Source organism: Salmo trutta, chromosome 33 (assembly GCF_901001165.1).
Source record: "Salmo trutta chromosome 33, fSalTru1.1, whole genome shotgun sequence".
In the NCBI taxonomy this organism is placed as follows: domain Eukaryota; kingdom Metazoa; phylum Chordata; class Actinopteri; order Salmoniformes; family Salmonidae; genus Salmo; species Salmo trutta.
In genome coordinates, this window is record NC_042989.1 from 44746107 (window position 1) to 44760829 (window position 14723).

The 14723-nt window shown below is 44.5% G+C and overlaps 1 protein-coding gene across 1 annotated transcript in view; it reads left to right on the forward strand.

The window, feature by feature from the left end:
• The window catches only part of LOC115172182 (attractin-like), a 127290-nt gene that overhangs the window by 24911 nt on the left and 87656 nt on the right, over positions 1-14723 (forward strand). Inside the window, 2 exon segments of the mRNA XM_029729338.1 lie at positions 266-739; positions 12968-13058. Coding sequence (XP_029585198.1) covers positions 266-739; positions 12968-13058 — 565 coding nt within the window.

Genomic DNA, 14723 nt, shown 5'->3' on the forward strand with positions numbered 1-14723 from the left:
CCCAGGCTAGTCGCGGAGACCCAGGCTAGTCGTGGAGACCCAGGCTAGTCGTGGAGACCAGGCTAGTCGTGGAGACCAGGCTAGTCACGGAGACCCAGGCTAGTCGTGGAGACCAGGCTAGTCGCGGAGACCAGGCTAGTCGCGGAGACCAGGCTAGTGGCGGAGACCAGGCTAGTCGCGTAGACCCAGGCTAGTCGCGGAGACCCAGGCTAGTCGTGGAGACCCAGGCTAGTCGTGGAGACCCAGGCTAGTCGTGGAGACCCAGGCTAGTCACGGAGACCAGGCTAGTCGTGGAGACCAGGCTAGTCACGGAGACCCAGGCTAGTCGTGGAGACCAGGCTAGTCGCGGAGACCAGGCTAGTCGCGGAGACCAGGCTAGTGGCGGAGACCAGGCTAGTGGCGGAGACCAGGCTAGTGGCGGAGACCAGGCTAGTGGCGGAGACCAGGCTAGTGGCGGAGACCAGGCTAGTGGCGGAGACCAGGCTAGTGGCGGAGACCAGGCTAGTCGTGGAGACCAGGCTAGTCGTGGAGACCTAATCCGTCACTCATCCATCTTCTCTTCCCCATCAGGTCCAGGCTGCTCTGTGTCCGTGCCAGCCAACTCCTCGTTCTGGCAGCGGGAGGAGTACCCCGAGCCAGGTCTGGCCAGGGCTTCCCACAAGGCTGTAGTGGACCAGGGGATCATGTGGGTCGTCGGGGGTTACGTCTTCAACTCCTCAGACTACCAGATGATTACAGCGTAAGTACTGTGTTTATATTTATTATGGATCCCCATTAGTTCCTGCCAAGGCAGCAGCTACTCTTCCTAGGGTACAGCAACATTAAGGCAGTTGTACAATTGTAAAAACATTACAACACATTAATTACTGCCTTGGGCCACTTCTTTAAAGAAGCTGCCTTGGGCCACTTCTTTATTTAATATATACCAACGACCTTTCCTATGCCCTAGCTGAAACTCAAGCTACTATATTTGCAGATGATACTACAATTTATGCAGCAGGACAATCGGTTCAACAGGTACAGCAAGCTTTACAAGGAGAATATTAGGGAGTGGGTTTGCCAGAATAAACTTGTTTTAAACACCAAGAAAACCAAAGTTATGTTGGTCTGTTCCACTAGGAAAAGGCCAAAACAGCATGGGATACAATTAAGTATGGGAGGAGTACAAATTGAAGAAGTGGCAGAAACCAAACTATTAGGAGTGCAGCTAGACAACTGCTTATCATGGTCATCTCAAATAACTAATCTATGTAAAAAAATTATTAAAACAGCATGCATAATCAGAAGGATAGCTAAATATTTACCAGGAAAAATTCTTAAGCAAATAACACAAGCTTTAATTGAGAGTCAAGTGAACTACTGTTCTGTGGTCTGGGGAAATGCATCATCAAGTGAAGTTAGGAGGCTGCAGATTGCACAGAACAAAGCAGCAAGGATTGTTTTACGGTGGAGATATGGTTTTTCTGTTTCAGTCATACGCAATGTCCTTGGTTGGTCACCAATCGACAAGAACATGCTTATTTTATTTCCTAATATACATCATTTAAAACGACCAAGTACAATTCACAACGGTAATCAGTTGGTAAGAGACAGACATTCCGTAAATACTAGGAATAGATTGGCCACCATCTATGTGTTATCCAGACAGAAAAGAGAAATAGGCAAAAGAACATTTCGATTTAGAGCAATAAAGAAAGGGAATAAATTAACTGAGCAAACCAGAAACCTTTCAATATATACATTTAAACATTATTTTAAAACAATTTAAATATAATACACAGAAATGTTGTGGGATTACAGTAGATGAAGAATTCATATTTTTTAGATTGATTATTTATTGGTTTATTACGTTAGTATATTATGTATGTTTGTAATAGTGTGTTATATGTGAAATTGTGTTCGTATATAAATTGTATTTTAATATTTAAGGACTCTTGGAAGATTAGTCCAAATGGGGACTAAAAGAGATCCAAATAAAATCAAATCAATTACAGAATTCACAACAGATTTCACAACACACTAAGTGTGTGCCCTCAGACCCCTACTCTACTACCACATATCTACAACACAAAATCCATCTGTCTATAGTGCATATGTTATCGTGTGTGTGTATGTATGTGTCTGTTCCTGTCTTTGTGTTGCTTCACAGTCCCCGCTGTTCCATAAGGTGTATTTTTATCTGTTTTTTAAATCTGATTCTACTGCTGCATAAGTTACCTGATGTGGAATAGAGTTCCATGTAGTCATGGCTCTATGTAGTACTGTGTGCCTCCCATAGTCTGTTCTGGACTTGGGGACTGTGAAGAGACCTCTTGTGGTATGTCTTGTGGGGTATGCATGGGTGTCCGAGCTGTGTGCCAGTAGTTTAAACAGACCTCTGGTGGCATGTCTTGTGGGGTATGCGTGGGTGTCTGAGCTGTGTGCCACTAGTTCAAACAGACTGCTTGGTGCCTTCAACATGGCAAAACCTCTCACCATTACAAGTAGTGATGAAGTCAATTTCCTCCACTTTGAGCCAGGAGAGATTGACATATTAATCTTAGCTCTCTGTGTACATCCAAGGGCCAGCCGTGCTGCCCTGTTTTGAGCCAATTGCAATTTTCCTAAGTACCGTTTGTGGCACCTGACCACACGACTGAACAGTAGTCCTGGTGCGACAAAACTAGGGCCTGTAGTACCTGCCTTGTTGATAGTGTTGTTAAGAAGGCAGAGCAGCACTTTATTATGGACAGACTTCTCCCCATCTTAGCTAAATCAAATCAAATCAAATGTATTTATATAGCCCTTCTTACATCAGCTGATATCACAAAGTGCTGTACAGAAACCCAGCCTAAAACCCCAAACAGCGAGTAATGCAGGTGTAGAAGCACGGTGGCTAGGAAAACTCCCTAGAAAGGCCAAAACCTAGGAAGAAACCTAGAGAGGAACCAGGCTATGAGGGGTGGCCAGTCCTCTTCTGGCTGTGCTGGGTGGAGATTATAACAGAACATGGCCAAGATGTTAAAATGTTCATAAATGACCAGCATGGTCAAATAATAATAATCACAGTAGTTGTCGAGGGTGCAACAAGTCAGCACCTCAAGAGTAAATGTCAGTTGGCTTTTCATAGCCGATCATTGAGAGTATCTCTACCGCTCCTACTGTCTCTAGAGAGTTGAAAACAGCAGGTCTGGGACAGGTAGCACGTCCGGTGAACAGGTCAAGGTTCCATAGCCGCAGGCAGAACAGTTGAAACTGGAGCAGCAGCACGGCCAGGTGGACTGGGGACAGCAAGGAGTCATCATGCCAGGTAGTCCTGAGGCATGGTCCTCGGGCTCAGGTCCTCCGAGAGAGAGAAAGAAAGAAAGAGAGAATTAGAGAGAGCATACTTAAATTCACACAGGACACCGGATAAGACAGGAGAAATACTCCAGATATAACAGACTGACCCTAGCCCCCTGACACATAAACTACTGCAGCATAAATACTGGAGGCTGAGGCAGGAGGGGTCAGGAGACACTGTGGTCCCATCTGATGATACCCCCGGACAGGGCCAAACAGGCAGGATATAACCCCACCCACTTTGCCAAAGAACAGCCCCCAACCACCAACTTACCATCCTGAGACAAGGCCGAGTATTCCCACAAAGATCTCCGCCACGGCACAACCCAAAGGGGGGCGCCAACCCAGACAGGAAGACCACGTCAGTGACTCAACCCACTCAAGTGACGCACCCCTCCTAGGAACAGCATGGAAGAACACCAGTAAGCCAGTGACTCAGCCCCTGTAATAGGGTTAGAGGCAGAGAATCCCAGTGGAGAGAGGGGAACCGGCCAGGCAGAGACAGCAAGGGCGGTTCGTTGCTCCAGAGCCTTTCCGTTCACCTTCACACACCTGGGCCAGACTACACTCAATCATAGGACCCACTGAAGAGATGAGTCTTCAGTAAAGACTTAATTAACCTCTTACATCTACACGTTCCGCTAGCGGAACGTCTGCTCCAATATCCAATGATGGGCGGGGCGCGAAATTCAAACTCCTCTAAATCCGAAAACTTACACTTTTCAAACATATGACTATGTTACAGCTATTTAAAGACAAGACTCTCCTTTATCTAACCAAACTGTCCGATTTCAAAAAGGCTTTACAGCGAAAGCAAAACATTAGATTATGTCAGCAGAGTACCCAGCCAGGAATAATCACACAGCCATTTTTCAAGCTAGCATATCATGTCACATAAACCCAAACCATATCTAAATGCAGCACTAACCTTTGATGATCTTCATCAGATGACACACCTAGGACATTGTGTTATACAATACATGCATGTCTGTTCAATCAAGTTCATATTTATATCAAAAACCAGCTTTTTACATTAGCATGTGACGTTCAGAACTAGCATTCCCACCGAACACTTCCGGTGATTTTACTAAATTACTCACGATAAACGTTCACAAAAAGCATAACAATTATTTTAAGAATTATAGATACAGAACTCCTCTATGCACTCGATATGTCCGATTTTAAAATAGCTTTTCGGATGAAGCACATTTTGCAATAATGTAAGTACATAGCCCGGCGTTACAGGGCTAGCTATTTAGACACCCACCCAGTGTAGCCTTCACCAAAATCACATTTCCTATAAGAAAAATGTTCTTACCTTGCTTGTTCTTCATCAGAATACACTGCCAGGACTTCTACTTCAATAACAAATGTAGGTTTGGTCCCAAATAATCCATCGTTATATCCAAACAGCGACGTTTTGTTCGTGCGTTCTAGACACTATCCCAACGCTAAATCTCGGCCACGAGCATGACGCAAAATATGACAAAAAATTTCGAAATATTCCATTACCGTACTTCGAAGCATGTCAACCGCTGTTTAAAACCAATATTTATGCAATTTATCTCGTAGAGAAGCGATAATATTCCGACCGGGAATCTGCCTGTCTGTAAACTGAGGAAAAAACCAAAAGCCGGGGGCGGGGCGTGTCACGCGCCTAAGGCTTAGTCCATTGACTGACCACTCAGCATTTGCTCTCGTGTGCTTCAGCCAGGGCTTTGAATGACATCATTCCTGTTTTTCCCGGGCTGTGAGACTCCATTGTTGACGTGAGAAGTGTCACGTAAGAGCAGAGATCCTTTGTAAACGACAGAGATAATAAAGAAGGGCAAGAAATGTTCAGACAGGGTACTTCCTGAACAGAAGCATCTCAGGTTTTTGCCTGCCATAGGAGTTCTGTTATACTCACAGACACCATTCAAACAGTTTCAGAAACTTTGGAGTGTTTTCTCTCCAAAGCTAATAATTATATGCATATTCCAGTTTCTGGGCAGGACTAATAATCAGATTAAATCGGGTACGTTTTTTATCCAGCCGTGAAATTACTGCCCCCTAGATGTAACAGGTTAAAGGTTGAGACCGAGTCTGCGTCTCTCACATGGGTAGGCAGACCATTCCATAAAAATGGAGCTCTATAGGAGAAAGCCCTGCCTCCAGCTGTTTGCTTAGAAATTCTAGGGAGAATTAGGAGGCCTGCGTCTTGTGACCGTAGCGTACGTGTAGGTATGTACGGCAGGACCAAATCGGAAAGATAGGTAGGAGCAAGCCCATGTAATGCTTTGTAGGTTAGCAGTAAAACCTTGAAATCAGCCCTTGCCTTAACAGGAAGCCAGTGTAGGGAGGCTAGCACTGGAGAAGTATGATCAAATGTTTTGGTTCTCGTCAAGATTCTAGCAGCCGTATTTAGCACTAACTGAAGTTTATTTAGTGCTTTATCCGGGTAGCTGGAAAGTAGAGCATTGCAGTAGTCCAACCTAGAAGTAACAAAAGCATGGGTTAACTTTTCTGCATTATTTTTGGACAGAAAGTTTCTGATTTTTGCAATGTTACGTAGATGGAAAAAAGCTATCCTTGAAACAGTCTTGATATGTTCTTCAAAATAGAAGATCAGGGTCCAGAGTAACGCCGAGGTCCTTCACAGTTTTATTTGAGACGACTGTACAACCATCAAGATTAATTGTCAGATTCAACAGAAGATCTCTTTGTTTCTTGGGACCCTAGAGAGCCGTTTATTATGTTCAACATAGGAGGGCCAAGCGCAGAAAGCAGCTCTTTCAGTAGTTTAGTTGGAATAGGGTCCTATATGCAGCTTGAAGGTTTAGAAGCCATGATTATTTTCATCATTGTGTCAAGAGATATAGTACTGAAACACTTTAGTGTCTCCCTTGATCCTAGGTCCTGGCAGGGTTGTGCAGACTCAGGACAACGGAGCTTTGGAGGAATACGCAGATTTAAAAAGGAGTCCGTAATTTGCTTTCTAATGATCATGATCTTTTCCTCAAAGAAGTTCAGGAATTTATTACTGCTGAAGTGAAAGCCATCCTCTCTTGGGGAATGCTGCTTTTTAGTTAGCTTTGCGACATTATCAAAAAGACAATTCGGATTGTTCTTATTTTCTTCAATTTAGTTGTAAAAATAGGATGATCGAGCAGCAGTGAGGGCTCTTCGATACTGCACGGTACTGTCTTTCCAAGCTAGTCGGAAGACTTCCAGTTTGGTGTGGCGCTATTTCCGTTGCAATTTTCTGGAAGCTTGCTTCAGAGCTTGTGTATTTTCTGTATACCAGGGAGCTAGTTTCTTATGACAAACGTTTTTAGTTTTTAGGCGTGCAACTGCATCTAGGGTATTGCACAAGGTTAAATTGAGTTCCTCAGTTAGGTGGTTAACTGATTTTTGTCCTCTGATGTCCTTGGGTAGGCAGAGGGAGTCTGGAAGGATATCAAGGAATCTTTGGGTTGTCTGAGAATTTATAGCACGACTTTTGATGCTCCTTGGTTGGGGTCTGAGCAGATTATTTGTTGCGATTGCAAACGTAACAAAATGGTGATCCGATAATCCAGGATTATGGGGAAAAACATTAAGATCCACAACATTTATTCCACGGGACAAAACTAGGTCCAGAGTATGACTGTGGCAGTGAGTAGGTCCAGAGACATGTTGGACAAAACCCACTGAGTCGATGATGGCTCCGAAAGCCTTTTGGAGTGGGTCTGTGGACTTTTCCATGTGAATATTAAAGTCACCAAAAATTTGAATATTATCTGCTGTGACTACAATGTCCGATAGGAATTCAGGGAACTCAGTGAGGAACGCTGTATATGGCCCAGGAGGCCTGTAAACAGTAGCTATAAAAAGTGATTGAGTAGGCTGCATAGATTTCATGACTAGAAGCTCAAAAGACAAAAACGTCGGGTTTTTTTTCTTTGTAAATTGAAATTTGCTATCGTAAATGTTAGCAACACCTCCACCTTTGCGGGATGCGCGGGGGATATGGTCACTAGTGTAACCAGGAGGTGAGGCCTCATTTAACACAGTAAATTCATCAGGATTAAGCCATGTTTCAGTCAGGCCAATCACATCAAGATTATGATCAGTGATTAGTTCATTGACTATAACTGCCTTGGAAGTGAGGGATCTAACATTAAGTTGCCCTATTTTGAGATGTGAGGTATCACAATCTCTTTCAATAATGGCAGGAATGGAGGAGGTCTTTATTCTAGTGAGATTGCTAAAGCGAACACCGCCATGTTTAGCTTTGCCTAACCTAGATCGAGGCACAGACACGGTCTCAATGGGGATAGCTGAGCTGACTACACTGACTGTGCTAGTGGCAGACTCCACTAAGCTGGCAGGCTGGCTAACAGCCTGGCCTTCACCCTATCTCATTGTGGAGCTAGAGGAGTTAGAGCCCTGTCTTTGTTCGTAGATAAGATGAGAGCACCCCTCCAGCTAGGATGGAGTCCGTCACTCCTCAACAGGCCAGGCTTGGTCCCAGAAAGAGGGCCAATTTTCTGCAAATTCTATCTTTTGGGAGGGGCAGAAAACAGTTTTCAACCAGCGATTGAGTTGTGAGACTGCTGTAGAGCTCATCACTCCCCCTAACTGGGAGGGGGCCAGAGACAAATACTCAATGCCGACACATCTTTCTAGCTGATTTACACGCGGAAGCTATGTCCGCTATTATCCTCAGTAATTTTCCATACAGATTGTCAGAGCCTGGTGGCTTATCATTGTTGATAGACAACAACAAAAAATTCACCTCTTCCACACTGACTTTACGGTGTTCAAAAGTACAATTCTTATCTTTTCATAATTTGGTCAGATATACTTGTATGTGTAGTGTCAGCGTTTGTTGCTGGCGTGGCTGGCATGTCATGCCCAAGATTGTTAATCTTGCCAATAAAAAAGGAATTAAAGTAGTTGCCATATCTTTTGCCTCTACCCACATCAATCCAAGGGGATTTAACAGTTTTTAGTAATTTTATTAAAGGGTGAATGCTTATTAGTAACTGGAATAAGCAATTGCAGCGTTTGGTTGCTCCTCATTACACACCACAGACAAGCAAATATTCTTTACATCATCAACATTGGGATCACTACAAAACTTATTGTATGACCTCTTAGTACACTATATTAGGCCCAGCCTTTGGAACTTTGGTTTTCCTAAATATGGCTACTACACTGCTAACAAAAATAAAGGCAACACTAAAATAACACATCCTAGATCTGAATGAGTGAAATAATCTTATTAAATACTTTTTTCTTTACATAGTTGAATGTGCTGACAACAAAATCACACAAAAATAATCAATGGAAATCCAATTTAACAACCCATGGAGGTCTGGATTTGGAGTCACACTCAAAATTAAAGTGGAAAACCACACTACAGGCTGATCCAACTTTGATGTAATGTCCTTAAAACAAGTCAAAATGAGGCTCAGTAGTGTGTGTGGCCTCCACGTACCTGTATGACCTCCCTACAATGCCTGGGCATGCTCCTGATGAGGTGGCGGATGATCTCCTGAGGGATCTCCTCCCAGACCTGGACTAAAGCATCCGCCAACTCCTGGACAGTCTGTGGTGCAATGTGGCGTTGGTGGATGGAGCGAGACATGATGTTCCAGATGTGCTCAATTGGATTCAGGTCTGGGGAACGGGCGGGCCAGTCCATAGCATCAATGCCTTCCTCTTGCAGGAACTGCTGACACACTCCAGCCACATGAGGTCTAGCATTGTCTTGCATTAGGAGGAACCCAGGGCCAACCGCACCAGCATATGGTCTCACAAGGGGTCTGAGGATCTCATCTCGGTACCTAATGGCAGTCAGGCTACCTCTGGCGAGCACATGGAGGGCTGTGCGGCCCCCCAAAGAAATGCCACCCCACACCATGACTGACCCACTGCCAAACCGGTCATGCTGGAGGATGTTGCAGGCAGCAGAACATTCTCCACGGCATCTCCAGACTGTCACGTCTGTCACATGTGCTCAGTGTGAACCTGCTTTCATCTGTGAAGAGCACAGGGCGGCAGTGGCGAATTTGCCAATCTTGGTGTTCTCTGGCAAATGCCAAACGTCCTGCACGGTGTTGGGCTGTAAGCACAACCCCCACCTGTGGATGTCGGGCCCTCATACCACCCTCATGGAGTCTGTTTCTGACCGTTTGAGTCCAAATACCTCAGTTTTGTTCGTGCGTTCAGGTCACAATCCAAAGGCTAACGCGCGAGGGCAATTCGAGACACAAAAAGTCAAAATGTTCCATTACCGTACTTAGAAGCATGTCAAACGCTGTTTAAAATCAATCTTTATGGTATTTGTAACGTAAAATTGCGATAATATTCAAACCGGACAATAGCGTATTCATTCAAGGAGAAAAAGAAGGAACAGCGTGCTCGCGTGACCGCGCATATCCAATCCCTTTGTTGCCAGGCAGTCCACTCAGAAACTGAGCTCCTATTATCTGCCCAGTGACAGGAGAATGCTCAAACCACTTTCTGAAGGCTTTTGACAGCCAATGGAAGCCTTAGGAAGTGTAACGTAACCCCACAGATACTGCAGTTTCGAAAGGGACTAGAAAGAAGAACTACAATTCTCAGATCCTCCACTTCCTGGTTGACTTTTTTCAGGTTTGTGCCTGCCATATGAGTTCTGTTATACTCACAGAAGCCATTCAAACGGTTTTAGAAACTTCAGAGTGTTTTCTATCCAAATATACTAATACTATGCATATTCTAGTTTCTGGGCCAGAGTAGTAACCTGTTTAAAATGGGTACGTTTTTCATCTGACCGTGAAAATACTGCCCCCTAGCCCAGACAGGTTAAAAAGTTAAAGCAAATTTCTGCTGCATTAGTAAAGATGTGATGAATACATGTTGATGATTTCACTCCTGTGCTGTTTGTAACTACCCTGGTAGGTTGACTGATAACCTGAACCAAGTTTTTTCTTGAGTGGGCAGCTTGATGAAAGTCAGTCCAATATTGAAATCACCCAGAAAATATACCTCTATGTTGATATCACATAGATGATCAAACAAGATGGCGCCGGAGAGGAGCCGTTTTATTGGCTCTTAACCAACCATGCTATTTAGTTTGTTATATTTTGTACATAATGTTGCTGCTACCTTCTCTTATGACCGAAAAGAGCTTCTGGACAGTGATTACTCACCTTGAATTGGACGAATAATTTTTCTTTAATGAGTCGGACGAGAGGGATTTACTTCAGACAGCTGAACAGGCCCTCATCCCCGTCATTGGCAGGAGAAAGAGACTGAGATTTCGCAGAAGGAGATCAGGTGCCTTGTGAGGATCAAGCGATGAGTTGCTAATCTGCCTTTGCCATCCGTACTATTGGCCAATGTACAATCGCTGGATAATCAATTGGACGGACTAAAAGCACGTACATCCTACCAACGGGACATTAAAAACCGTAATATCTTATGTTTCACCGAGTCATGGCTGAATGACAACATGCGTTACATATAGCTGGCAGGTTATGCACTGTATCGGCAGGATAGAACAGCAGCTTCTGATAAGACAAGGGGTGGCGGTCTATGTATATTTGTAAACAACAGCTGGTGCACGATATCTAAGGAAGTCTCAAGGTTTTGCTCGCCTGAGGTAGAGTATCAAATGATAAGCTGTAGACCACACTATCTACCTAGAGAGTTTTCATCTGTATTTTTCATAGCTGTCTACATACCACCACAGACTGATGCTGGCACTAAGACCACACTCAATGAGCTGTATACCGCCATAAGCAAACAGGAAAAGACTCTAACAGAGGCAGAGCCCCTAGTGGCCAGGGACTTTAATGCAGGGAAACTTAAATCCGTTTTGCGTAATTTATATCAGCATGTTAAATGTGCAACCAAAGGGAAGAAAACTCTAGACCACCTTTACTCCACACACAGAGACGTGTACAAAGCTCTCCCTCGCCCTCCATTTTTCAAATCTGACCATAATTCTATCCTCCTGATTCCTGCTTACAAGCAGAAATTAAAGCAGGAAGCACCAGTGACTCTGTCAATAAAAAAGTGGTCAGATGAAGCAGATGCTAAGCTACAGGACTGTTTTGCTAGCACAGACTGGAATATGTTCTGGGATTCTTCCGATGGCATTGGGGAGTACACCACATCAGTCACTAGCTTCATCAATAAGTGCATCGATGATGTCATCCCCACAGTGACGGTACGTACATACCCCAACCAGAAGCCATGGATTACAGGCAACATCTGCACTGAGCTAAAGGGTAGAGCTGCCGCTTTCAAAGAGCGGGACTCTAACCCGGAAGCTTATATGAAATCCCGCTATGCCCTCCGACAAACCATCAAACAGGCAAAGTGTCGATACAGGACTAAGATCGAATTGTACTACACCAGCTCCGACGCTCGTCGGATTTGGCAGGTCTTGCAAACTATTACAGACTACAAAGGGAAGCACAGCCTAGAGCTGCCCAGTGACACGAGCTTACCAGACGAGCTGAATTACTTCTATGCTCGCTTTGAGGCAAGTAACACTGTTGTATTCGGCGCATGTGACAATTAAAAATGAATTTGATTTGATTTTGTTTTCCCACATATTATCCAGATACTGACTGTTAGCACTTGGTGGTCTATAGCAACTTCCCACCAGAATGGGCTTTAGGTGAGGCAGATGGACCTGTAGCCATATTACTTCAACAGTATTTAACATGAGATCCTCTCTAATCTTTACAGGAATGTGGTTCTTAATATAGGCCGCATTACCGCCCTCCATTGGCATTTCTTAGTTTTTTGTAGATATTATAAACATGTATTGCTACCACTGTCATCAAAGGTATTATCTATGTGAGTTACAGAGATACGGTGTTTCCTCCGACACATTGGTGCGGCTGGCTTCCTCATTAAGTGGGCGTTGTGTCAATAAAACAGTGCAACTTGGTTGGGTTGTGTTTCGGAGGACAAACGGCTCTCGATCTTTGCCTCTCCCGAGTTCGTACGGGAGTTGCAGCGATGAGACAAGACTGTAACTACCAATTGGATATCACAAAATTGGGGAGAAAAAAGGGTAAAAGAAAATCTAAAATAACACTGGACATCATGATATCACATATTAGCTGTGTGTGTATTAAATATCAGCTCTGTACCAGGACAGTTGTTCCTATCCGGTTTGAAGGACCATGGAAAACAATGTCCCCTTATCAGTGGCCTCTGAAAGAGGTGCCGGTTTCCCATCCTGTACTCAACGGCTAGGTTTCCCAGACACACATTAAGCATAGTCCTGGACAAGAGAGTGGACTCAATGGAGAACCTTATCTGTGACCAAACCCCCTACCTGGTCCCGGCCTACCTGGTCCCGGCCTACCTGGTCCCGGCCTACCTGGTCCCGGCCTACCTGGTCCCGGCCTACCTGGTCCCGGCCTACCTGGTCCTGGCCTACCTGGTCCTGGCCTACCTGGTCCTGGCCTACTTGGTCCTGGCCTACCTGGTCCTGGCCTACCTGGTCCTGGCCTACCTGGTCCTGGCCCACCTGGTCCTGGCCTACCTGGTCCCGGCCTACCTGGTCCCGGCCTACCTGGTCCTGGCCTACCTGGTCCCGGCCTACCTGGTCCTGGCTTTGATGCTCAGTGGTCCTGAACTTCTCTCTTTCTCTCTCTCTCTCTCCTTCCAGGTATAACCTCAGCTCCCATCGCTGGCTGTCTCTCAACCGCTCTGTCAACTCAGTCATGGGACGATATGGACACTCTCTGGCACTACATGAGGTATGTGTTCTAGAGGCATGTTAGCTAGTCATGATGTAGAAACATTGATGAAGTAATAACAATAGTATTGCTCCTGTTATACCCTAGTTTTTCAGAATGTGGGTCTTGGGTTAGAGTTCACTGTCTGCATCTGTGATACTAAAGAAATGTTCTTTATCTCAAGCGTTCATTAATTCTCAATAAATCTCTCCAAACCTTCTGGCCATTATCAACAGTAAGCAATTAAGGTTAAAACCTCTTACATCTAGACGTTCCGCTAGCGGAACACCTGCTCCAATATCCAATGATAGGCGTGGCACGAAATACAAACTCCTCTAAATTCCGAAAACTTCCATTTTTCAAACATATGACTATTTTACACCATTTTAAAGACAAGACTCTCCTTTATCTAACCACACTGTCCGATTTCAAAAAGGCTTTACAACGAAAGCAAAACATTAGATTATGTCAGCAGAGTACCCAGCCAGAAATAATCAGACACCCATTTTTCAAGCTAGCATATAATGTCACAAAAAACAAAACCACAGCTAAATGCAGTACTAACCTTTGATGATCTTCATCAGATGACACTCCTAGGACATTATGTTATACATGCATGTTTTGTTCAATCAAGTTCATATTTATATCAAAAACCAGCTTTTTACATTAGCATGTGACGTTTAGAACTAGCATTCCCACCGAACACTTCCGGTGAATTTACTAAATTACTCACGATAAACGTTCACAAAAAACATAACAATTATTTTAAGAATTATAGATACAGAACTCCTTTATGCAATCGCGGTGTCCGATTTTAAAATAGCTTTTCGGTGAAAGCACATTTTGCAATATTCTGAGTAGATAGCCCAGCCATCATGGCTAGCTATTTTGACACCCACCAAGTTTGGTACTCACCAAACTCAGATTTACTATAAGAAAAATGTGATTACCTTTGCTGTTCTTCGTCAGAATGCACTCCCAGGACTTCTACTTCAATAACAAATGTTGGTTTGGTTCCAAATAATCCATAGTTATATCCAAATAGCGGCGTTTTGTTCGTGCGTTCAAGACACTATCCGAAGGGTAAAGAAAGATGACGTGCCCGGCGCGTTTTGTGACAAAAAAATTCAAAATATTCCATTACCGTACTTCGAAGCATGTCAAACCCTGTTTAAAATCAATTTTTATGCGATATTTCTCGTAAAAAAGCGATAATATTCCGACCGGGAAACCCTGTTTTCGTTCAAAGACGAAAAAATAAAAACATGGAGTTGTCTCGTGCACGTGCCCCCAGTCTCATTGTTCTCTGATCGACCAGATCTCTGACGTCCTGTTCCTCCTCTCTAACGTCCTGTTCCTCCTCTCTGACGTCCTGTTCCTCCTCTCTGACGTCCTGTTCCTCCTCTCTGACGTCCTGGTCCTCCTCTCTAACGTCCTGGTCCTCCTCTCTGACGTCCTGTTCCTCCTCTCTGACGTCCTGTTCCTCCTCCTCTCTGACGTCCTGTTCCTCCTTTCTAACATCCTGTTCCTCCTCTCTGGCGTCCTGTTCCTCCTCTCTGGCGTCCTGTTCCTCCTCTCTGATGTCCTGTTCCTCCTCTCTAACGTCCTGGTCCTCCTCTCTGACGTCCTGTTCCTCCTCTCTAACGTCCTGTTCCTCCTCTCTGACGTCCTGTTCCTCCTCTCTGA